This window comes from Pezoporus flaviventris, unplaced genomic scaffold (genome assembly GCF_033815535.1).
Source record: "Pezoporus flaviventris isolate CSIRO_AGI_PZ_B2104156 unplaced genomic scaffold, CSIRO_AGI_Pfla_v1 ptg000002l, whole genome shotgun sequence".
NCBI classification, from domain to species: domain Eukaryota; kingdom Metazoa; phylum Chordata; class Aves; order Psittaciformes; family Psittacidae; genus Pezoporus; species Pezoporus flaviventris.
The window spans coordinates 89,913,347-89,940,080 of NW_026892550.1; the positions used below are offsets into that span (position 1 = coordinate 89,913,347).

The window sequence follows — 26,734 nt, forward strand, 5'->3', positions numbered from 1 at the left end:
GAAGACTCCCAGTACTTGGCAGCAACCTACAGGAAGTAGAAGTGCTGGGTGCATGCAGCTGTAGGACCTAACCTGCCTCCAGCAGGCATTCCTGCAGCCTCCCCTAGACACCTCTATGTTCTGCACTCATAGCAACTAAATTGCAACTTTACTAGTTCACTGCTGCTCTGCACCGATCCTTGTCAAGCTTTGTCTCAAACTGCAGTGTTTAAAACTTAAATATATAAATGTCATTTTAAAATGGAATTAAATAAAAAATGGCCCCAGACTAGATGACATGTCCTGTTTCAGCCTCTTTTCTATTTCCCTATTTAGGAAGTTCACCTTTGCTCTGAGGACAGCATATGGGACAAAGCCACAGAAACGCATCTTACCATTATAGAAGGGTGATATTAAACTTCCTCATCCCCAATTAGATGATTCTATAAAACCCAGGCACAACCTAGCCTTCAGTGGAAAGGCTCAGAAGCAAAATGCTGAAGATCAAAAGAAAATCCACTAGTATTCTATATTGTAGAAATAGAATATTGGCAATTCAAATTACCTCATCCACAACTTTTGAAAAGTAATGAAGGGTGGATATCACTTCTTCATCTCCTTTACCTAAGGCAAAATGCTGAAAATAGAAACACGCATTTGGTCCATAAAACAGTAAAATGAGTATAAAATACGACGTGTTTTACTACACATACTCCTACAAAATGCAATAAATGATAAAGCTATACAGAAAACAGCAACTCAAATATTCTTTTACCCTGCTCCTCCTGTTTTAAATGACTGGATTTTGGACAGCATGTTTAATCCTTATTGTACTCATTTTAAAGTCACAGTCACACAATGGGAACAAACAGGTTTGCAACTTCATAAATTTAGTAATGCGCATTTTGCACCTTTTTTTAAGATTCTCAGAAGTGCCATAACTTCCCTGAACATCCTGGGCAATTTTACAGCTGCCTTCACATGAAACCAAGTAAAGCAAATGCCCTAAACTCTTCTGGAAACCACACTATTTACACAGACTTCTTTGCAAGTGCTGAGGCAGAAAAGAAATCAAAGTCATATGTTGAACATACCTGCTTTTCATAGGCAAGGAGCTGCTTTGAAAGCTGTTGTGTGGCAAGACACATTTCATTCTGCAAACAGAAGTGACATGTTAGTAGAAATAATGAAAGGTCTTTAGCTCTGCTGTAACTACCAGCTTCCTGAATGAATCTGCAACTACTTACACAAGGATTCAGCTGTATGAAAACTAGTCCCAAAACACCTGCATAGAGAAGCAGCAGTGACAGGTATGTTTCAAACCTAAACACACAATTTCAGTTCAACTACTTTATTTAGAGGTAGGATTTGGGATTTAGTTTTGGGTTTCCTCCCACCTACCAAAATAACAAAACTAGAACAACCTCAAACATGTCAGCTGTTATAGCAGCATAAAAATGTTTCATGTTGGTTAACCAACTTTCCCCCAAATCTACAGCAATGAAGAGAACAAGTAGATGTGCCTTTATATAATACATGCATACTCAGGGAATCTACTGATGTAATGACAGTGTTTTAAGTTGACACAGGACTACAGAACAGCACATAGTTCTGTATTCTCATGGCTAAACTTGCCAATGACAGTATATACATCCTCAAGATATGCTTATGTAAAGAAAGACTTGTAGGGAAGGTATTTAATTTTGCTTAAGAGCTGGAAAAAACAGACAAGGATTTGGATATGTCACTCTTTAATCAGAGTATTCCTAACACTAGTATGTCAAGTCCTCTGTCCCCAATTTGTTATCAATTACTTAGAACTGGAATAAAAGAAAAAAGCAAAGGGGGGAACTGGGATCTGTCTTAACACCTGTCAGAACCTTTTCTTCCACAGGAATTCACAAAATCACTTCTAATTTAATTTTACACCTTAACATTATCTGTTCCTCTCTCCAAATACAAAAGGCCATTAGCAGTCTGTATAACTCAGAGCAATCTCTGAGCTGCTTTAATAGCACCTTTTATGCTGGGGTTGGCACAGAAAACCATTAAAACTGGGACAGAGTTTATGTGTTCTCTTAATGTCCCTTGTCGTCCTGAGCAAGTGGAGCATGGCAGTTAGTTATCTGGGCCAGAGATTCTCAAACACACTTAACTTTGGCCTGAAGCCACCTCTGACATACTGCATTACAGCCTGGTGCTTCTGCACCACCTTGGTGTACCTGGAAGAAGGGTTACTATAGAGAGCAAGGCCTAAACATTTAGCCAGCGTCTTAAGTGAGCCCAAGTGCTCAGAAAGAACAGAGACATAGCCACAGCCTAGGTAACAGCAGTTGTATGTGAACACAGGGCAGGAAAAGATGAGTGAGCTCATTCTGACCATCTTAAAACACTATGGGAGATGGGAGAGCAGAGGCCTTCCAAGGTACAAACAAGGGCTCAGAACCGAGTTAATCTGGGTCCAAACTCAGATCATGTGCACCCCATGACTGTCCCCACCTCACAGTGATGGATTAGTCTTGTTTCTTGTCTCAGACCAATTACTAATGAGCACTTACATAAAATAATAATGCCAAGGTCTCATGTAAGAGTTGCAAGTTTGTTGTGCAGATTGTGTAGTTTTTCTTGTGAAAAAGGCTGTATGCAAACACTTGGCATTTAAGTATTTCCAAGCCCATGAATGGAAAAGGATGCTGTGCCTTATAATAAGGTAACAAACCTTGTTAATGGCTCAGGCAAGGATAGGAATGTGCCTGACCTATACGCTTCGAGGCTGTAAGAACACCTGAGAGACTTTGCACCTTCAAAGTGGGAGGTAGCAAGCAATGACCTGATGATGGGAAGGATGAGACTCCTTGCATGCAGACAGATGACATCTGTAGGGCTTGTTTCTTTGTATGCCTGTAGGTGGTCTGAAGATGAATTTAAGATCACAAAAATAAGCAGGGGTCCTCAGACCCGGGATCTCTTTCACAAACACAATCTCAAAGACAGAGCTGAGCAAGGCCTGAAAGAAGACCAAGTCTTCATACAACAATTGTGAAGACACCTGTCAGTTGTACAGCTGGGTCACGGCAAGATAAATCTTTTGAAATAAAGTGAGTATTAGAAACACGCCTCTTTTTTTCTTTTTTTTTTTCAGTTGACTTATTCCTGTAAAGTCTGCAACTGTGTGGTCTGTTCTGAATCCGAAAAAAAATGCTTCTGCTTTAAGCTTGCTAACAGTAAAAGAAGAGTTAGAATAATGGGCTGACACCAAAGGCATCCTATTCCTTTGTATTAGCCATTCTCAAAGCTCATACCAATTTGTTTTTAAAGACTATCAGATCCTCAATTTCCTCACCCGATATCCAAGGAGTAATAAAGAGTATCATTATTCATCTGTGTGGGACAGTTCAAAGATGGGCAGTGCAAAGAGGTGTAAGTTAACAACATTATATCAAGTGTATGATTAGGTGACAAGAATCACACATAGACCCCAAGCAGACATTCAAAGCATGCTACTCTGGGTACGGAACAAAGTAAGGGAAGGGCCTGACACAAGATTTACTTAGGGATTTTGGGACAACAGCTCCACACTTCACTGATATCCCATTGATGCCAACAGGTCACATTTTTCATTTAAAGGCTTGGTTCTTTTTGACAGAACACCACAAACAAACTTGTTACTCAGTCCCTGCCAATACGGAAGAGTTAATCTGAGTCCTTCATCTTCCCTCCCAACCTCTGCCAGCCTTTGCTCCCATTAGAAGTACAAAATCATTCATTGTATCACTAGGAAAACACACAAAACAAAACAAAAACCAAGCACACATACCAACAGCTGTAAACAAATCAGATTAAGCTAGCAAACTGAAACAGCCACATTGCATAAGGAACAGGAAGCAGGCAAAGTGCTCTGCTGACCTAGTAGTAATATTGCATTGCTAAGCACACTGGGAAATCTGGGAAAGTTTGGCTTAATCCTCCTCTCATTTCTTCCTAATCAGCTTTCTCCCCTCCCTCCCACTACTAATCAGTCCCAAGACTTAAAAAAGTTATTTGCATTGGTTCAGACAGATCCATTTAACCTAGGCAAATTATTTTAACAGGTTTTAATCTACTTACAAGCCATTTTCCCATGGAATATGGCAACATTCAATTCTCTTGTCCTAAAGAGACTGAAATTCAGTATACCACAACAAAAGAAAAAATACAGTGCAATCCTGACTGTCTGCTCCACATCTCTTCCACATTACCTTAACACTTCAGAATTCATCAAGCATTTATGCAGCAGAAGAGCTTCTGAGGCGGTGATATATCAGGCAGAAACTCGGTAAAATCCTGAACAGAAATCCAAGTAGTCTATATGAAGGCAAAATTAACTAGTACCAGGCCTCACAAATACATTAATTTTCATTAGATGATTTTCCCTAACCGGGAAAACACTGTTGCAGCATTACTGTAAAAAAGTGTACCAGAAGGAAGGAAGGAAGGAAGGAAGGAAGGAAGGATTGTATGCAAACAAGTATCAAGCAATCAGTTATGATTACAGATGTGCCGGCTTTTCTTTTTTAACCTAGCCCTAAGAATAAATTTTTATAAAGTTCACTAATACCAGTTCATATAGATAAGGTAATGGAAGTGATGTCTGGAATATAGCATTAATCTACCAGAAATTAAAAACCAGCATATTAAAACACATTGCTTAATTCTTAAGTTCAGTACCTTACCCTGCCTCCACATAAGTCGGCAAGAAAATGTCCAACTGTTATTTTCTGATCTAGTGCCAGAACAAAGGCATGTGATTTTTCTGGGCCAATTTCACCTTTTTCATTATGACCTTTATTCAACAAGCTGTTCATATCATCAGAAGAGAGTATAATTTTTCTATAACTTGTTCCTAATAAAATTTCCATGCTATTAATCATTTATGTGTGAGGCAGTCCATCCCTTTTTAGGGTCTTTCTTTGTATTTTTCCAAAATAAACTGAGGGCTAGTACACTTAAGTCCAAAGAGATTTCTGTAGACAGTCACCTAACAGACTCCAGATTTGAGGGCATGTAAAGGATTAAGTTGAGCCTATAAATTAACATCTAAAGACAGACAACTATTCCAACATGTCCATTTCCAATCCCAATATAATGAAGCTTCCTGCAAAGCTACTTTCCCACTCTGGCTAAAGTTGGCATTTTAAAAACTCTGCTAGTAACCAGGGCACAGAACTGACAAAGTTGTCTTCACATAAATAAGCAAGATACTGGCAAAGGTATTTATTCATGCACTGTACATGCAGAATGGTATGTAGTAAAATTGGGCTTGCATCTGGGAAAGCTAAATGCCCCATAAATGAGAAAACTGCATGTGGCTGAAAGAGGTAGTTGCAGCCTTCTCATCATTTCAGAACTAGGAAACACATTTACCTCCAAAACCAGACACAGCACAGAAAGAACTGGGTCTTGATACAACAGTTTTATGAAGCTTATCTACTTTTATGAAGCTTGTCTACACATGCGTGTCATAGAATTCTTCAGCAACCTAGTAAATATTACAGTCCTACAGGCTTAGGTTTGCATATTAAATGGCTTGGAAACATGAACTCAAGGTTGAAAGAAGCTAAGTCTCACCAGGGTGCTCAGGCTGCCTAGCACTTTATAAGATGAAGCTAACATATGGCTTGCCCTGCTGCTGATTCACAGCATGGCATTCAGTCCTCACAAATGTGAACAGTTCAGCAAGGATCAGCTACGAGCTTCAAGAAATAGAAGATACTAGTCAAAACTCTGCTGTAAAACAGCAAAAGCAGCTATAGTAGGATGGTTGTTTCAGTAGGGAAAGAATCTCTTCAGTTTCCTGGAAAACAATTACTAACAGCAGAGCATCCAAACATTTATGCCCCCTTGTAGTACTCAAATCTCCAGATCCTGCTTAGTGCAACATAAACTCGCTTCCAGGCGTGGTGACAACTTCATCACCAGTATTAAAAACAACTCCCATGGCTTTGTAAATACATTAGTTCTCATGTGATAATGCTCTGCTTACCTCTGTTAGCAGCATATGGTGAATATGCCTCGGGAAGTGCAAAGGTATAGGGTGCAAAATTACAATGAGCATTGAACAGTAATATATACAGTGCTTCAGAGAAGCCAGTGCTGACAACTGTAACTTACTGCGTTTTTTCCTATACAGTGGAACTTAAAGTTTACAAAAATGCTAACTTAAAATGTATTGTTTCGTGAGGTTTTGGGAAAAATATTTTATAATTTGAAAAGATAACGCAATTGTTCCCTCAGATGTGAAAAGAAAGCAATTAAAAGAAAAACTATCAGTGTTTACTTGTTAGTTTAGCAAGAACTAATTGAAGAAGTCTGAACACTTGGGGTTAGCTATGCAACATAATAATAAAATCCATGTGTGCCCTAGAGACCTTGACACCTAGCTACAGCCTAGGGTAGTCAATACACAGGAAGATGAAACAAGCAGTACTGCAGAAAAAATAAAGTCATGAGATTTCATGAATATGGGAAGAGAAGTAACACTGGTGTTAATCACCACCTAAAATAGTCCTGGACAGATTCAAGCTGTCCTGATATCCATGTAATATGGTGCAGATTACCCAAGACTATTCCATAATTGTAAAGCATTTCCTTGGAAGTCTGGACATAAAGAGGCAGTGAGCCCCAGAGGCTGTTGCAGCTTTGCCCCCCTGTGACGCTGGAATCACAAGACGACTGTTCATAGGGACAAATATGCTGAACAGAACTACACTTCACAATTCCCATGCTGTTCTCTCTCTGGATATACTGGTAAAGGCAACATAATTTCTTTTTATTCCTCTTTTGCCATCACTGCTCTAGTACCTAGACAGGTTTGTCAGGAATCATGAGATGAAACCTCTTTCCAATGACAAAATACTGCATCTTATTTTCCTCTAACCTACTTAACTGTTTATCCCTTGTAATAGTCAGTAGAGACACAACAGTCTCTTGAGTTTCCAAATGGCATTTTATTTCAAGTGGAGATCGCAGCTGAGCCAGTTCTATAGTGTGATGGAGAACTGGAGATGATGGCAAAGCTCTGAAAATAGTTCGCTATGGCAGTGGGAAATCAGAAATGTGAACTGGGCACACTTTGCTCATACATCACTGCAAAAGCCTCAGCATGCAATTGAAGTAAATGAAGTTTTCTATCAGCTTCTGCTTGCTGCATTGCCTATTCTCAGGTAATAAGATGTCCAGAACAATGAATTCATCATTCACAGAACTCAAGACAGCAGTAATGCCAGATGCATTATCAGGGCTTGCTTGCGAGGAAGGACTACGGGAATAAATTCTGTAAGGCGGATTTCCTCTGTAAGACCACTAAAGTGGTAACTACCTCAGGGAACCATAGCACAGATGAGAGAACTACAGCAGGAAGTACAATATGTACTCACACGGATGTGGTTTATTTGATGAAGACATATAAAAATGCTTCACTGTAATTACACACATAGGCTTGCCAGATCAATCAAACCTTACACCTCGAGCACAGCTCATACATTTGGTCCCTGTGACTTCTCCTTAATTGCAGCATCATACACTGCATCTGCCTTGTAGCACTGCAGTCTCTTTTTCACTACAGAACTCCATGTGCAAAATAGTCACCACCCCAGTACATCTGGTGTGGGCCCCCAAAGGGGCGAGAACACTGTCCTGGTCCTGCACAGCAACTAGGGGCTTGTCACACATTAAGGGCTTTGCACCCAAAGGCAATCTGCTAGCAGTATATCACACAGCTGCAGCCCAGTGTTACCAGCTCTTCCACATGAACTGGCTCCAGGTGCCTAGGCAGCATATCCACTGCTACACACTGTGATACCATGCTCAAGATCCCACCTTCCACTCCTGGAACAAAAGCAGTTTCAAGTCATTCCAAAGTCACTCCATCTACTTCCTTTTACTAAAGCCCATCCCAATGAACACCCATTCCAACAACTGCCCTACTCTTATAAAAAAAAGTTAGAGGCATGCAAAATGAAGCTCTGCTTAAATACATGCAAGTGTGAAAAGTCAGGTTCCCAGCACCTAGCAGAAAGCTATAGCTTAAAAACTGAAGGGGGGGAGGGAGGAATGTTCAAAAATGTTCCTACTTTTCCAAGTGTTTTAAAAAGCTCTGTGGAAATTTCTCTTTCTCACATTGCTTTCAAAGGCACTGATCCAAGTGTTTAGAGCGGCTTAAGCTGTCAACTTGCAAGCTTACTGCTGCTCTGTACAGAAAGCAGTGTTTTGGGACAAATATATGCATGTATCCACATGGATAATTAACAGCATGCAGTTGGTACTAATTGCTATTCCCCTGAGACTTTGCATTGCATCTATTCAGAATCATCAACTATTGTTATCTCATCATGAGCTACAGTGGCTTGAATTACAGGAAAATCGGAGTTTTCATCACAAGGAACACTAAACTTCTAGTAAGCTACCCCAGAAAATCTTTTTTTCATTACTGTGGACTGGTATAACCCACTGGTGTTTTGTCTGACTGCCACAACTGTGATTCCAGTAATTTTTACAGTCATTGCCTCAAAGTAGGTCAGTAACTGTATTTCCTATTTTATGGGTAAGGAAATTAGAGCAGGGGATGACAATGACTTTGCAAAGACAAATTTTAAGTCAGGAAATTAAAAATATTCAGAACCTGCCTTCTCAATACTCTCAACTTTTACACTATTAAGTCTTGCCCTGTCTCAAAATGAAAAAAGTTGGTAGCAAGTACTTCCTAACATACTGCTGTTGAGGCCAGACAACGTATCTCCTACGAACACAAACAATCATCGGCAAAAGTTGTTCTTTCAGGTTGTGATTAGACAGCAAAGAAATATTAGATATAGATTTCTCTTAACTCTCCATTGATGTTCAGTCTGCAATTCACCATTACACTTCTCTTTCTACAGCAAGTGCAATCATATAGCATGTGCCTCTCAAAAATTAATTGTTAATTCAGTTGGAAAGTGTGTCTTCCTTTGAAATATTCATAAATGGCTCCTGGAAACCATAAACTGATATTTGCAAAGCTCTGTAAAATTAGTCAGAAATCAATGTTAGCCTGTTGGCTAACATTCTCTTGGGAATTAACCACTATATATGGCTGAATTAAATATTTATCTTCATTTTTATTTCAGAAAAAGTCAGAATTTTGTCCCGATTTCAGTGTATTCTTTTAGGTCTATACAAAAATAAAGACTTTTTAAAGCATTACAAAAAGTTTCTGGTTTTTTTTTTTCTGCTTACACAATTAATATGATACACTTAATGCTTTCTTCTTACTGCAATGACATTTTTGTGCCACTACAGGATTCTGAGAACATAAAGCCAAACTGAAGTCACAAGACACAGTGTTTCCCAAAGACTTAAATAGCAGAAGCAGCACCATGAAGAACACTAAATGTTGAGTGTCATTGGTAAAGTCCCCAACACTGACCAGTAGATCAGTGGTAGTGCAGGGTGCCCTCTTCCACATCCTTACAAAGCTTGACTTTAAATAACTACTATGCACCTCCCATCTCAAAATGGCATCAAACTGTGATGATGTATTTCAAGGAACACATCCAATATTCACAAGTGACCTAATATTTGGATCAGACTAAAGGAGGAAATGTGCAGGAAGAAAGTGGCCAAGAAGTGCTGGGAATAAGAAGTAAACTCAGTAGGACTGCAAAGTACAGATGGGTAAATGCGCTGAGACACTGAGAAAAAAAGAGGACATGTAGTAACTGCAGGGCAACAGAAGCGGAGAAGGCTAAACACCAAGATGAAAAGGAAGAGGCAAACAGAAGCAAACAAAGCATTTTTTCACAAATTACAGGCCAGAGTAACCACTTCCTAAAATGCCATCCTAAAAAGGCATCAACAGAGGAAAGGGGCACGCAGTCCACAAACTGGACACTTCGTAATCAAACCATATTTATCCTCTGATTTCCTTCTTTCATCCATTTCAATCCTACCCGTTCTTTGGTCTCGGATTCCTACAATCCAACACGCCCACACTCTTGCCACTCTTAAAGCTCAGCGACTCTACCAAAATGCGCATCACTGATTTTCAGTGCTGATTCCATGTCACCTCTCCAGACCCTGGATGCGCACTGTATTGTCTTCTGAGTATGTGTTGTAAGGCTCTGATTGCTCTGCATTTGCACACAACACAGGACATGAAAACTCTGAAGCACTCCAAATCTTTCGGGTGTGGGTAGCGATATCCTGGACAGACGTCTCTTCCAAGTCATGTTACCAATACCCAAAAGCACAATCCCACCAATGGACATACACTTGCAACAGTTTTATAGCTCAACTAATTCTTGATAACCTAAGAATTGGGCACTGAAGTCTTCCAGTAAATTCTTCTTCTTCTCACCTCTCCTTGTCCTTTGATTTACTTGTATAAGAATAAAAATGCTGTTGTTTCTAAGGAACCCAGGTATTTAACTTACATAAATACCTGCAAAAAATAGTCTATGAGATAGTATACATCTCTAAAGACCTAGACAGGGTATTTTGAAATACCTAGTTCTTAGCTTCACTGAAAAATCACTCAGGTTTACAATAATATTTTTCAGAGCATTAGATATAATTTACCTTACAAGTTTTACTTTCAAAGGGATTTAGTCCTCTAGGTCATGTAAATACTTCAGAAAGTGGTTTGGGTTTTTTTTTCCCCTCTGCTCCTGCTCCTGTATTTTTCACACTGACTACTTCAGGTACTCGGCTTCAGTACGACTTAGAGTGTACACATTCTTGGTAACCAACAGACATAGACAGTTCCTTCCAAATGGTGAGTCATAGCATCTAAGTTAAATGCCTGAAGTCAGTACTAATACTTATCTGTGTATTGTGTCTACATTCAGACAAGCAATTTTGTCAAGGCTGGCCTTCCAGTGTATGGGAAGGTAAGGACATATCACAATTTTTCTTTCATTAATTGTTTGGAGACAGACAAAAAAATAAGATTTTTTCCATGCATGACTCTTCTGAATGTCAAGGCAGAAAGGGCTGAGATATCAGACCAAAAACACCTGTGCAACTCATCTTAACCGCAAGAGGTACAGGTACTTGGCAACCTCCATGTAAATAAGAGTATCATACTAGCAATTTATCTTCTCCACATCGAACAAAAGAAATACAAATGACAAATTACCTGAGCACCATAGACTCGTTGCATTGCCTGAAGCAACTGGTTTGTATATTCAGTAAGGGTTCCTGCATCTTCTTCAAATACACTGAGCAAAGACCGAGTCTTCAACAAAACAAAGAAAGCAAATGATTTTAGTCCTGAGTGAAAATATTAAAAAGAATCATAAACAATTGTACATAGATGGTAGCAAAAAAAATACAAATCAAACAGAAATAGTAAGTCTTTAAAACTTTGCATAATTCTGTTCATTCAGAATCTCAAAATATGTAGAAATTATTCCTTCTATTATGGATAAACTGAAGCATAAGGAAGCAAAGTGATAAAACGCTCCAGCCAAATCCTGACTCCCAGTTTGCTTCTCCAGTTAATAGCCATTCCTTCCAACAAAATTAGGAGTGTAAAAAAATCCTGAATATCTACCTGCTGACTATAGAAATACAAACCACGTTAAGGACTCTGGGTCAAACACCACTGCTTGCTCACTTTACTTCTCTAATGTCAGAGTGCATTAAAAGCACCCCTTTCCATGAGATAATTTACACAGTATTATTCACTCTCAACTGTCTTGAGCAACTCTTAAAGGGACACTGCCAAACCTAGCTGATGTAATTGGCCCAAACAACTGCATGTTTCTCTGAACAACAGGTGCAGAAGCATACACCCGTTCAGGGATACCCCGCACTTTCTCCATTCTGCTAGCTCATCCTTGTCAGCAAACAGCAGGGAAAAAGAGCATAATGACTTGTGTATCTTCAAGACATGAATTCCCTTCATTTTTTTTTTTTGGTGGAATCATCAGGAACAAAGAATTATGTTAGTGACACGGCTCTTGAGATGGGAAACAAATCAGAATAATGACGAGTGCCAGAACTTGCTAGATCATTACAATAATGAAAGAGGGAAGGCTGTCTCTTTAACAAGGTCATGATCCATCCTTAGTCTTAACTTTAGTTAATCCGATCTATTTGATGCTAACTAGTGATGTCTTTCCAGCTGTACAGCTAACTTGTATGACATTAATCAGTTTCATCTGCTTATGTGAGGGGCACACAAAATCCAGTACTTTCATAATCACATTAGTCCTGTCACAGAGCAAGTGCTTTATCTATCCTACTATTACAGGAATCTCTAATGTACCTGCAGCATCCAAGTTCAAATCTGGGAAATTTATTTCCAAGATTTAAGACAGCTTAAAACAGCAGGGGAACTTTAACAGAAGGCATATGTACTTCCCCAAGCCATTTATTCTTCCTGCAAAACTCTGCCCAGACTTTATATTTGTCCTGAAAAACTCAAAGCATCCTTCAAAAAATCCTGGCCTATGATTAACTATCATTTTGTCTCTGCCAAGAAGGATCTAAGCTAAGAGATGAGTGTTGCTCAGCAGTTAAAAGTCATGACTTGGGAGTCAGCCATTGGGTTCTGTTCTAGACACTGCACGCGAGTACTTCCATACTTTTGAGTAACTCTAAAGCTCTCAACATTTCAGTCTGCTAACATGTTATGCTGCTACAATACTTCCTACCTTAGAAACACTGGCAGTCAGTGCATTTGGGAGACTAGTCTGAGATCTTAGCATACAAAGAGATATGTAATATGAAGTACTGTTTTCAAATAAAGAGAATGTAAAGAATGAAGAATGGACAGAAGGCCAAGTCAATGAAATGGATACTAAGAACCCACTTACAAGGGACCTTTGTGCAGAACACATGGACAGTGGCATGATTTTGAGAGTTTTCCACACTAAGCCATTATTTCAGTAATTAAAAACATATTGCTTTTAAAAAATACCTGGGTTTAAATATTTTACCTTCAATGATGAATTAAAACAAGGAAAACTAATGTCAACAAATTATCTTCCATCTTGACAGTGCTCATCTGCCTTGTTTTGCGTTACAACAGTACATAAAATGCATTGGGTATGAAGATGGTTAAAAAAATAAATTTAGGCAAGGCAAAACCGATAAAACTCAACACACTGTTTACCAACATAAACCTCAAGTCAAAGCTAAAAAGTTATAAAGGAATTGTCCAAAGTAGGGTACAAATCACACATTTCTGCATGCTGGTTTCCAAACACAGGAATGACAACTAAATTCTTAAATCTCACTTTTTGCACATTCAGTTCTTCAGATGTCTAAATATGGATTAAGGTAGAAGAACTCTGGGAAATAATTTCTGAAAGTCTTGGCCTCAGTTATTAGTACATTGCTCAAAAATAATAAAAACAATTAATGATTCAAGTAGTTTGGAAGTTATTCTTGGAAATTTTTCCATTTAAGAACACCATTTCAAATTACTGCAAGAAAATACCAGCACATGTATATTTCAGTTGTTGCTGTTTTGAGAAATTCTGGAATAGCAGCTAATGCTGCTGAAATAAACCAGTAGTCAAAATATTAAGCTAACATTTAGGAGGCCTCATTAATAGCATCATTATTCTCAGCTTCTTGCAGCACAGGAAAAAGTTTCTGCTGTCATGGAAGTACTTCTCTTGGTTTTAGCATGACTGCTTACATAAATTTCTCTTCTATTTTGTGGCCAAACACTTCAAAATAAAGGCGCTTCTTATGGCCTTTTTCAAACAGTGTTTGGAGATAAATCAAGGCAAAAGTACTATGTTGTTAGGGAGAGAGAAATCAAATTTCAGAAAGCTGATGAAGAAATAACTTTGGCCTAATTCTCTTCTGACTTGCATGTAATTCACATACTTCACATTGTTTACACAAAGTGAGGTTATATCCTTGTTTTACCATCCCTTTGCAATCCTGTGACTGTACAGAGCAGAGGAGAATCAGGTCACTTCACATAGAAGTAATCCCACAAGCTGCTATGCTGTAATTTCTGTGGGACAGAGACTTCCTTTCTGCTTTCATTTCGTAGCACCCAGGCCACAGAGAGACCCTTTGCATTGTGTATGTAAAGCTCTCCCCAATAAAAAAGTAATACAAATATAAAAGACCGAGGAAAATACTACCCCATAAATAAATAAATAGATTTTAGCAACACTGGGCCAGTATAAAAATTAAACAACACCCCTCCCTTCCAAAGTTGCAGGACTTTAACAAAAAGTAATGAACAAATCAAATCAAAACATCCTTCAAATATTCAGGTTTATACAGAGCCTGGTATTTCTAGTAATTACAAAGGAGATGTTAACAATCCTAATTTCAGGTCAGAAGAAAGATGAAGACCTCCAGGTTCAATTCAGTGCATTGTTCAGCTGCTGTCAGCCAGTGTTACATTTTTAATCATTGAAGGAAGTGTTGACTGAAGAGGTGCAGGAGTTCACTTATCCTGTGTGTCAAGTTCTTCAGCTCCAGAATGCAGTGGAGAGGTTATTAACTAAAAAAGTTAATAACCTCTCTTAATAATGTTATCTAGCACATTTTGGTAAGCTGGAACACAGAGCAATTCAGGCTGGCAGGGAACTCTGCAGGTCACCTTGTCCAAACCCCTGCTCAAAGCAGGGCTGTCTGACATTACATCAGGTTACTCACACTTTTTCTTTTTGAAAATCTCCAAGGATGATTCCACATACACAATATCAAACAGAGGATGAAAACTGTTCTTACAACGATGGGACTTCACAGAAACGTAGAAAATCAGGATAAGAAGAGGTGATCAAGATGAGCCCAAACACTCATTAAGTCCTGACAGGTCCATGTCCAATGTTTCCTTCAAAATGACTCATGATGGACTTCGTAACACCTTTCAGCAATCTGCTGTGCATCTTACCTATTCATTCCTCCTCATCATCCATCATCAGATGAGTTAGGATTACAACACAGGGCTACTTGGGAGCTACTACCCTGTCCTCCCTTCTTCCTTCCCTGCATCGCCAATTTTGTATTTCTGTCTGCACTATGTCTTCAAGCGCGCCTCTCCCATCTTTCTGTGCAATTTCCACTCTTGCCTTTTCCCCTTCCTTCTCTATTCCACCCCGACTTCCCTCCTTCCACACTCCTTTCCCAGCTCTTGAGGCCTCATACCTCTCTGCCCCCTCAATACATCCTGACACGGCGTGTTCTTCACTGCAGCTACGGGGCATCCACTGTCCTCTTCTGGGGTCTCTGCAGCTGTGTCAGGGGTCTGTTCTGCAGCTGTGTCAGATCATGATTCCAAGCGATGGGGCATGGGACGCTACACGGGGCTAGGTGCAGGTGAGAAAGGTCCTCCCTGCCTGCAGTGAGGAAGGAAAGGCTGGCAACCGCCTCTCCTCGTTTCTCAGACTCCTTCAGGAGGTCATCTTTAATGGGATCCACCTCATCTATCCTCATGGGAAGCCCCTGTATCTGAACTACCTCCTTTGGGAGCGAGGAGGAGTACACACACTGGTGGTGACATTCCTTCAGCCCACGTCTGTCATCAAGGCCAGGTGACTCACAGAACAGAAGCCACCCTTTCCCTCGGGGACTTCGGAGGAAGCCAGGGCTGCGAGCCATGCCCACCTATCTTTCCGCAGCACACCTCACCTCTTCAAGGCAACTCTTACAGCTACCCAAGACACTGGCACATGAGGAAACAGCCAAAGGAGGAGTTTCTCTAAGAGAGGCGAGGACAAAGGGTGCTGTGCCCCGACCTCCTCACACCATGCCCCTGCGCTGGGGTACAGCTGGACTCCCCGGAGGCCCCCAGCAGCAGACACAGCTTGTATTTCCCTTGGAGATGCTCAGTAGGAGAGGAAAGCCCTCCCCCGACGCCACACGGGTGCTGTTTACCTGCTCCACAGCATCCCGACAGGCGAAATCACCCTGACCCACTTCGCCGCCGGCCCGGAGCCCGCCCTCCTGCACCGCCTGTCGACACCCCGCTCCCCGACCCTCCCGGGGTGTCACCCCTCCGATGCCCCGGCCGGACCCAGCGGGCTGTGCCCCCCGCCCGGCCTCGCCCCTGGCAGCGGGCCGCTACCTGCGGGCTGTCCTGCAAAGCCTCCTCCAGGAGGAGTTTGTCGACGGCGGGCATGTTGTCGCTGACGGCGCAGCCGGCGCTGGGAGCAGGGTGCGCGGCGGACGCCCTCTGGCACGCCCCGGCGGCGGGGCTCGGCGGCGTCCCTCCTCCACGGGCAACGGGGCACGGCGGCAGGGTGGCTCCGCTGGCGGGGTGGGGGCAGCTCACTCCTCCCAGTTCCCGTCGGCCAGAGGAAGCGAGTCACGGGGAAGGCCGGCAGCGGGAGGGAGCGTGGCGGGCGGGGGGAGGCTTCCTGCCGCCATTAGCGCCTCGGGCCTGGCCGGTGTCGCGGCGGCCTCACCGTGGGGACGGAGGTCCCTTGTGGAGGCTGCACCAGCCCCTCTTTCTCAAGGACTGGAATGACCTGCAGCAGCCGTGCGCTTGCCTCCGTCCACGGGACAGTAGACTGATGGGAAGCGGGGTGCAGCTGGAGCTGTGGGATCCCCCCTCAGCTGAGGGAGATCTCCCTGAGTGTGGGATGTGGTGGAAACGAGGGGAAGATCACATCTTTCAGCCTAGGCTTGTGAGCAGTCCTCATTTGTGGCATCTGCATTCGTTCTTTACTGACAGTTCCACAATGGGAACTGCGGGGCCGTAGAATGCCCCAGGCAGGTCAATCCCCACTCAGCCATATCCCTACGCTTGGGGGGCTAGGAGGGACGCATTTTGGGTTACTGGTGCTTCATGTTTTTATTACCGTCTCGCTGGTGTCTTAATTGTGTCAGATAAGTTCAGCATTTGGACATTAATTCAGAGGCTTAGTTGAAGAAGGGTAATGTTTTCAAAGTGAGTAGAGTCTTGCTTGAGGCAGGAGTACTTCATTATGTTCACCTCTTTGAAGGGTGGCTGCTGCTTTTGGATGCCTGTTTCTGTAAAAGTCCAGATTTACTGATCTTCAGATCAGTCGCTCTGTGCTTGTTGGCTGTAGCTTTTGTTGTTCCAGTATGGCTTGAGACTAAAATGGAGATACTCAAAACTAGAATCCCATTTAAGAAAGAAAAACAACATTTCTGGAAAGTTTAGGAAGAATCCTGATAACAGAATAGGCAGAGAAAAATACGAGGTGTAAAATGGTAAGGTGTTCCTGCCTTCAAAGCGATTTCAGTCTTCAGATACCTCAAGTTGCTGCCCTCTTTTAAAAGAAGAAAAAGAGTTTACAGCTTGGGTTGTAAAAGAACCCCAAACATTAACATGGGTCTGCTTTGCCATTATGGTCGGTGCCTGCTTTGTGCATCTAAATTCCGGTGGATATTTCCACTTCTGATATTCGTCAGCATTAGTGAACATTCTGTATGGCAAGAAAGGTGATTTGCTAATACAGCTTTTACTTTTTTCTCTTTGGGAGGCCTTAGGAAAGTTTTTCAGATCAGCTGGATGATTATTTGCTTTAATTATGTGTAAGAAATGACCGCTGAACCCTGTAATTTGGGCTAAGATATTTCTGTGTGTCTGACATTGATTGGTATTGCTTCTGAAGCTCGTGAGAGGACCTTTAACCCAATGTGCCAAGCCTGCCTTGGTATGATTCTGCTCCACTGGTCCCAAAGCTGGACTCCCTGTTCCATTCCCTTGAGTCCGAACAGAGTTCTCACGTTCAGTCCACTTTTCCTGCCTGAATAAAGACACTGAACCATAATAAAAATCACCAGCTAATACCGAAAATGCCAAGTATGACAGTATATATTTATGTAATAAGAAAACAAAAATAAATACGGCTTTTTCATAATAATGTTTTTTTTCAAAGAATTTTGGAATGGGAAAGAGATCAAGGACTTTTTTTCCTACAAAATATGAAATAAGGCACTAGTTGGCCATTAGACTCCAGAATCCATGACTGTTTCTGAGCCAGTTTTGTCAATCTGTGTAAAAGTCTTGTTTTTCTTTCTTCAGAGATTTTGAAAACATTATTTGAAATTCACTGTGGAAGAGAAGACCATGCTTTGCCAGATTTCTGCTATCTGTTAAAGTAGCTTCAGGGCATTTTTGAATACTTCCCAAATACTTCTGTTCCAAGTCTGCCCTTGTCTTTCCCCCTCTAGTTCTGAAATAGTTCAGCAAAAGCTCTTCCCCATTGGGTTGAAGTATTTCCTTCACCAAGAAAACATTGGTAGTTTGTGTTTTTATTTTGCATTGTCATCCTTCCCAAGGGCTACAACATTTAAGGTCTTATCTTGCTGACTTTTGATGACTTTGTTTAGTCTAAGGTTCAACTGTGGAAGCCTGTTGTCATTCCAAACTTGAGGATGGCTATTTCCAGAACAGGTTCTACTAGTTCTATTTAAATAAAACAAAAAGCACTTCAGTAACTACTGAAAGGTGACACTGTCATTCTTTTATGTATCATTTGTTACAGAGCTATAAACTTGGTGGATTGTTTATTTACAGTGATCAAGCATTTTTATTGAACTTTCCCCATACAACCCAAGTGGGTTTTAATTTAAAAAATAAAAATAAAAATCTTGCCTTTTAATATTTGAAATTACCTTTTCCTTGGATTATTGATAATTGCAATTAATTTTCCAGTCACCTGGTTCTGTCAGGTCTCAAGAATTATTCTGTCTTGGTAACTCCAAACAATATTTCTAAAATAATTAAAATCACAGAATCACAGAATGGTTTGGGTTGGAAGGGATCTTAAAGCTGATCCAGTTCCAACCCCCTGCCATGGACAGGGACACCTTCCATTAGAGCAGGTTGCTCCAAGCACCGTCCAACCTGACTTTGAGCACTGACAGATACGGGGCAGCCACAGCTTCTCTGGGCAACCTGTGCTAGTGTCTTCAGCTCCTGTCTTCTAAATCCAGGTGCTGAATGCAGTACTCTGTTGCTACAAAAAGCCTTGCTAGTGAAAAACATTCTCATAGCTGTTCTTCAAAGTCAAATCTAATGGCAACATTATATATATGGAAAGAGAATGAGGAAGCAGCAGGCACAGTTTCTAGAATCAATCACCTGAATGTTCAAAAACCTTGTCATAGCAGTATGAACTGAGCTGAAGAATACTTCCAGTAAGCAGGCCAATTAATTTTTTTGTGTGTTCTGTAACCTACAGATGATTATGTTAACATAAATGCCACTTAGAATGTGAAAATGTAAGGTAAAACCCCTGGAATGGCCAAAATGAAATTGATACATGCTGCTTATAAAATTAATTAGAATTAACAGTGTCAAATGAAATTAATACATAGTTGAGTGTTGAGTATGAGGTAATCAATTATGTGAACTAATTGTGCTGTTTCTAAGAAAATATGGTGCTTCCTTCCAGCAAAAGCCTGAAGGTAGCCCAAAAATCTCAGAGAGAGTGAACAATTTTAAAGGAAAGAAGAAGAAAGTTTGGATTGATCTGTAAGCTCAAGATTTGTCTGTTGCCTGAATATCTTGGCAAAATGATGTAAAATCTTCCAGTAGAACTGCAGTTTTGTAGAAATTGGTGCATCTTCAAACTTGAATTTGGGGTTTTACGTGCGAGAGTCTTGTTCCTGTTCAAGGCTGGTCAGGAGTATCTGTTGGTGACCAGCTGGTCGAGTATGGTTCTCCCCAGACTGCCTTTGCTTATGTGACAGAAGGGACCACAGCATGAAATGGCAGCTGGGGACTGTGCTTGCTGCAGGATGGGAGGTACTCAATGCCATTCTTCCAGGTTTGCCCAAGTGCTTTTTCACCCAACTCCCCCGCACTAGCTTGGGGCTGGAAGCAGCACTGCTGAACCTGGATGCTGCTGGGTGTGAGTGAATAAGCCCTGCCAGCTTTAATTGGCCTGTTTGAAAACAAGGCAGCTGTTGTGCATCCTTAGCATAATTCATTTCCAAATTTGATAATCCACCCAGTATTAATGGGGAGCTGACTATAATTATTTTTTTCTGGTTAGACTAGTTACAGAGTAAGTCATGTTGCATTGTGTTTGCTTTCTCATATGTTCCATTCTAACTTTAAAGAACATATTGCGTTATACTTCCTTTTTGGCTTCATACCTTATACTTTACAAGAAATTTCTGAGCAGTGGTGTGCTAGTCACATGTTTGCTAAGTCAGCTGAGTCTATTTATGCATTTAACACAGTGTCTAATATTCTTCTTTGTGCCCAGTAACAAAGAAACCCTTGAACTACAGATGACTTTTAGAGGTATAATAACCTACCCTAAGTTATGTGGCCATCCTGCATAAATATAAGAGGGTATATTAAATGATAGTAGCAATAAATTGCGTCAAATTAATTATTTACAAGTGAAAGGTTTGAAAAGGCTCTCACTACTCTCAGTACCAGAAGCATCCCAAAACAGTTTCTTAATAGGATCTGAATAACTTACCGACTAAATTAATAACAGTGCATCTAATATACAGGAGAAATCTTGGACACAAAAGGAATATCTTGTGATTTTGTGTATAACCCACAAGCTAATAACTAGGCTGAAATAAAATTCCACTGAAATTATTAATTGCCCTGTAACCAAGATATCATGCTCTTTGTTTTAACGTAAAACACATGGCTTTGTTTATTTCCATTAAACACATTAGTAATATGCCAAAATGGATATGCACAGATGTATTGTCTAGTGGGATGGATTGAATTAAAACCTCTTTGAAGGTGAAGAGTGCAACTGCTGTCTTTAATTTCAAGTAATTTAAGGACAATTAAGTTCCCGCATGTAACCAAGTAGAGCAGCAGCTTCCATCCAAATCCAGAATAAGAATCTGGTTTCAAAAGCCAGAGTTTCTGTTGACAGTACTACTGGAGATACTGCGAGCACTTCCTCCAAGCCTACCTCTGCCCTGCGTGTGGCCTTCGGTGGTGTTGGCATGACTGTTTGGGAGCCTGCCTGGTGAAGGGCATCTGATTTAACAGTTTGTATTTGCTTTTCAAAGAACAGGAGCTAGTAGTATTACCTTTTGTCCACAGTTTTTGCAGTGCTTGTGCAAATACGAACATACAGGCTCCTTTCTCCTTTTAGCTGTGCTTCTTGTAATGTATGTTGCTCTCTAACCTAGCAGACACTTCTGTTCAGGTGATGGTCCAGTGGAGTTCAGGGATATCTGAAGTATAGTGAAAAATCGTACTGTGAAATTCAACAAGTGACAGAAACAAGTGGTTTGTCAAAGAAATGCATACGTGGTATGATTCTGTAGATTGAAATGAGACATCTAATGCCTGGCATATAATTGTTTTATGAAATGCTGATAAGTAATCTGTTCTGTACAAAGGTTACCAAAGGTCAGAATAACATGTTGCAAGTGCAGGTTGGATCTGCAGGTAGGACTCTCATTTTAGTGTCAGAGGGATCACTGACTCAGAGCCCTTCTTTCATAGTCTTTAAAATACAACATTAGTACAAATATCAGAAGCAAATGCACTTAGTGTCACTTTGTCTAAAGCCAGCTTTCGGCATAATTTTTATATCATGAGATCACCTGAACCAACCTGCACTCTTTTGTTTCCTTCTGAACAACAGAATTGAAAAGTTCATGTTGTCTTAACTCTGATCACTGCCTTTGATTCACCTTACATTGGCATCTTTCTGTGCCTGCTTAGGCCAAAAAAAGCTGAATGATAAATTTATAGCATTTATGTATAGCAGAACGTATCCTAAGACCTGTTAGAAGTCCACAAAAGTCTGCTAGCGCTATTAATATCCCTTTTTGCCTTCCTACTTGCTGTTTGGGGTCTTTTTGTTCTGTGTCCATGGTGTAGCACAAGGGGTTCGTTGTCCATAATGGAGGCTCTGTAGACTACAGAGGCCCCAAACATCTCTCCTGGTTGCTTCCCCATTGAGCGGAGCCTGCCTGTACTGCCAAAGGCAAAGGCAGAGCAGGATGTTGTGGTGCAACAGGGTGTGTTTTTGTATTTTTTAGAGAAACAGCAGAAAAAACAGAAGATGTTACAGAAAGTAATAAGGAAACTCTAGGCAGCACCCAAATGGACAGTGATACTGCAGTCTGTTTCCTGGAGGGGAGTGACTCCTCCGGGCTGGCTGCCAAGGCAGTGTCATGAACACACGGACACAAGCAAGTGCTTATGTACCAAGAAAATACTCTGCTGCATTGCTGTCTGGGCAGAAGGTTTGGACACCCCCAGTCAAGTTCAGCGAGAAACATCTTACCAAGCTCTGTGTTCCTCCACAGTGCTGGGACGCTTCCAGCTTTACAAGATCAGACATTTCCAATTTTTCTTTCTGTAATGTCCACTTTAAAGTTCTGCTGTCTAGAGAAAGCCAAATACTGGAAAACCTTTCCTATCATATGACCGGACCTACCGTTGAAAATGCAGGGCTTGCCAGAAGTCCAGATTTGTGCAGTGTGTGCAATGAGACGCTACATCCAGCGTTGTTGCTGGTGGCAGGATCATCACCCTGGTAGCTTGCTTTCATGGGAGCCAGTGAGGACTACAAGGGAAGGAGAGTTAAATGATTATAGTAGAGGTTGCAAGCCATGTTTTGTTGTCACCTTTCATAGTGTTGTAGCTCTTTGAGTGTCTTTTCAGAGATGTGCTGGTCTTGGAACATGGGAACGAGCACTGCCCCCAGGAAGGCTGGCAGCAGGGCCAGGCTGCTGCTGTTAGCAAAATAATTCTTCCAGCTGGCAAAGCTCTCTCAGTATTTTCCCAGGGTAAAGGCCACTGTGAGCAAGGTACAAGCAGGACGAATTATCTCACCAAGCTGTGGGCAGCTTGCTGGCTCTGAACTGCCCACCATATGTGACTGTTCTAACACCTCACATCAACTCCTGCAGAATTTGCCATGCAGCAGAGAAGCTGCCCTGCCCTTTTGCTTTCCACTGTGTGATTTGTGATAGAGATAGATGTTTTGTAACCTCTGTTATGATGCCATATGTTACCTGTGCATTTGACTGGCTGACTCCAGTCATTCAAACATAGAAACTTGCATTTAGTCTGTCAAATTCCTGGAGTATTAATCAGGCATATAAAAGTTGGCTGGATCAGAAAATAGTTTTCCAGTTCTTTCAAATTCATTTATGGTAACACATTGCTTTTCGTTGTTTTTCTTTCACTTTTTAAAAACAGAACATTTAGTTCCAGGGTCACATACAGTCATTATCTTTAAATACTCTCTACACGTAAATGCTGACAAGATCCTAGGTCAGCAAGCATCTCTCTTTGTGAAAACCATGGAGCATGCAGACAACATGTGCAGCAGAGTCAATAGGACCTAATAGCAGACGTGAGTTTTTCTTAGGGGGAATCAGTGGTTCCTAATTCGTTTTTCACCTTCTCAAATCAAACCTGCATGAAATAGCAATAAGAAAAAAGCCCCAAGCAAAGAGCAATGCATTTCCGTGACTGAGAGAACATGAATAATAATGCAACAGAAAATGTTCTCGTCAGCATTTCAACTTAATTGCTTTGAAAGAAATCTATGACAAAAAAAAAGTCTCCAGTTTTCAGCCCTTCCCTGAACAGAATTGTTTGTGCATACAGTACTTTGGAGGTTTTGTTACATTGATTTACATTGCATTGTAGTGTAGCATTGCCAAATGGAGCAATGATCAGCCCTTTGAAAACTGAATCAAGAGTGGCTTGGTTTCAAATAAGCGCTTTGGTTATTGTTAGATTTGAGTCCAAATCTCTTCTCCTTTACACTGGTTTACATTTGGATTGGTGCTCCCAGCATGTGTTGTTTCACTTTGTTGCTACCTTCTAGGGCAGGTTTGCTGTCAGGGGCTACCAGGGCTCTCAGCTTCCCATTAGCACTTCCCTGAGTGACATGTGCTTCTTGTTACGTGATGAGAGAGATTTTGGTTTAGCGGAAAAGGACTTGTCCTTCTCATTGTGAAGGAAAGAGCAAATGCGAATCTTAAAAGCCAAAATGTAAATGCTCACTTATCAGAAATCAAAGCAGTAAATCTCCACAACACTTATTTTAAATTAAATTCATAATTTTTACACAATCCCATGCATTTTGAGAGGCCCAAGTCATGATTTTTGGACACATTTATAGGTGCAAATACTAGTAAACAAAATAGTAGTGTTTTGGGAGTGGCTCCAGGGCTATATTGAGGGACAGCTGCTCTTGAGTTTTGGTGTGTTGCCTGCATTACGTTGTTAAACCTGGAATGAATGAAACTAGATAAAGTGTTTAATGCAGCAGTTCCCAAACTCTGCCCATTTCTGTGTCTCTCTTCCCTCTTTGCCTTTATTTGTGGATCCAGAAGCTGGCTCCATGTTAGAACAAATGAACATGAGCCGGCTTCAGTGTGCGCTCACAGCCCAGAAAACCAGCCGTATCCTGGGCTGCATCAAAAGGAGTGTGATCCTGCCCCTCTACTCTGCTCTCGTGAGACCTCACTTTTGTATTGTGTGCAGTTCTGGTGTCCTCAACATAAAAAGGACATGGAACTGTTGGAACAAGTCCAGAGGAGGGCCACGAGGATGATCAGGGGACTGGAGCACGTCCCGTATGAAGACAGGCTGAGAAAGTTGGGGCTGTTCAGCCTGGAGAAGAGAAGGCTGCGTGGAGACCTCATAGCAGCCTTCCAGTATCTGAAGGGGGCCTATAGGGATGCTGGGGAGGGACTCTTCATTAGGGACTGTAGTGACAGGACAAGGGGTAACGGGTTAAAACTTAAACAGGGGAAGTTTAGATTGGATATAAGGAGGAAACTCTTCCCTGTTAGGGTGGTGAGGCACTGGAATGGGTTGCCCAGCGAGGTTGTGAACCATCCCTGATGGTGTTCAAGACCAGGTTGGACAAAGCCTTGGGTGGCATGGTTTAGTGTTAGGTGTCCCTCCCCATGGCAGGGGGGTTGGAACTAGATGATCTTAAGGTCCTTTCCAACCCTAACTATTCTATGATTCTATGAATTGCTTAATTGTTATTCATATAAGTGAGATGAGATTGTCATCTTTATTTAGGTGCTAAAAGGATGCCCCCTATAAGAACATCATGTAACTACACCTGCTGATTGCTTAATTTAGTTTATTTGATGTGTACAGATGCTCTGCTCTTACAAATATTTCAAATTATATATACAAAAGCCTTCCCCAAGGGCTTAAAAATTACTGATATTTGTCAAAAATAGCATTCTGATTAAAATTCAATGTTAAAAACATACTTTTGCTCTTTGTCAGTCAATGCAAAATAATATAACTGTCACATGTGGGTGTCCTTTTTGAATAAGCTAACACACACTACTTCCATTTTGCTAACTGTATGAACCACTTCTGTTTACTGTATGCCTAATGTGACAGAAGTTTCAGTTAATCAAAATTATTAGTATCCTCTGGTATTAAATGCAGATTTAGACAAAGAGCTGCTGTTTTGATGGACATAGAGTTTTTCTCTTTTTTTTAACCTGGCTGGTGTTTGCTGAAGCAGAATTTCATATTTTCCATAAAATGGCATATACAAGTTATGAAGGTCCTACCCAGTGTGAATTATATATATCCTCTCTAAATACTGGCAAATTTTACCCTAAGTTTTCAAAAGGAAGGTGTTAATTAAGTAGATGTGTATAAATATGTGGATTTGATAAAGACATTTTTCATCATGATGTTCTGTTTCTACATCTGCAGGCACACTGCATACAAAGATGAGGCAGTGACTGTGCTATTTGGCTTCATTACCAATGTAAGGCAAAAGCAATTACTTTGTGTGGAAAACTGTAACGGAAATCTATGTCAACAGCAGAGGATGAATTTACATTTTTAAAAAGTGCATGAAAACGAAAAGAATAAAGCAGGGATACCATCTTCCCAATGTACTGAGCAAATAAGAGCTTTGTATGCAGAAGGGCCTCTCTTGGAATAGAAGTGTGGGACTTCTTATAACAGACCAATATCATATGTAAAGAAGCATCTCCTGAGACTTTTGCCTTTTCTCATATACAGTTTTGAGGCAAAGAGAATTCTCTTTCAGGGATCTAGATCAGGTTGTCTTACACTGAGTACTTGTTTGCTTACTACTTGAGTACTAGTTTAGGTTTATCAGATGCTGTGAGTGTGTGTTAAGTACATATCAATAGGATTAAGCATATGCCTGAAGTGAAGCACATGTTTTGTTTTTTTTTTTCCAAGGGGATGCACTGCTGCACTGGCATCTCAATGACATCTCAGTATAAAGACCTTTTCTCCAGCATTTTGCCATTTATTTTATCTTTTCATTTTTGTGAGCCCTCCTTTGTTTGTGCAAGCTGTTTTAGCAGCATCTTGCAAATTAATTTATGTAGTGAGAAACAAGGGAAAGAGATTACTCTGTCTGCATAGCATATTAAAAGAAGAGAGTAAGATGCTTTTCTCCTCCAGAGACTGTTATCAGCAATAGTAAAATGAAGTTTGAGTGACCTTAGAGGTAGGAAGAGCTGTTGCATCTCTCCTGTATTTTTATAAGGCCTCTAATAGAAGGCTCTAATGCAGCATATATACAGGCAACATTTCAGGCACAGAAAGGATTGCAAACTGTTTCTGAATATACAGTGTAAGCATTTGCCCATTTGTTATTTTCAAGGGCACCTGCCTTGGATTATAGCAGCAAATGCACCAACACTGAGATAAACACCTTTTTCAAATGAAGGGAGGAGAATTAAGGAAAATGTGCCCATGAGTTTGCAATGTTATTAATTAAAAGCCACTGAGATCCTCTATTTGTATGTGGAAAGGGAAAAGACAGGGTAGTCACCTAACTGATTCTGCAGAAATAAGACATGGAAG

At 40.9% G+C, this 26,734-nt stretch overlaps 1 protein-coding gene across 2 annotated transcripts in view; it reads right to left on the reverse strand.

Annotated features, from left to right (window-relative positions):
* APPL2 (adaptor protein, phosphotyrosine interacting with PH domain and leucine zipper 2) overlaps nucleotides 1-16,258 on the reverse strand; it is a 35,938-nt gene extending 19,680 nt beyond the window's left edge. The window contains exons 1-4 of one of the 2 annotated variants that reach the window (XM_061445025.1): nucleotides 16,040-16,258; nucleotides 11,132-11,230; nucleotides 1,074-1,133; nucleotides 545-616 (exon numbers count right to left, since the gene is read on the reverse strand). In XM_061445025.1, the coding sequence (XP_061301009.1) occupies nucleotides 545-616; nucleotides 1,074-1,133; nucleotides 11,132-11,230; nucleotides 16,040-16,093 (285 nt within the window). In that variant the 5' untranslated portion in view covers nucleotides 16,094-16,258. The remainder of the gene's footprint in view (nucleotides 1-544; nucleotides 617-1,073; nucleotides 1,134-11,131; nucleotides 11,231-16,039) is intronic. The other variant, XM_061445026.1, reaches the window with a different exon arrangement.
* Between the last annotated feature and the right edge of the window lie 10,476 nt (nucleotides 16,259-26,734).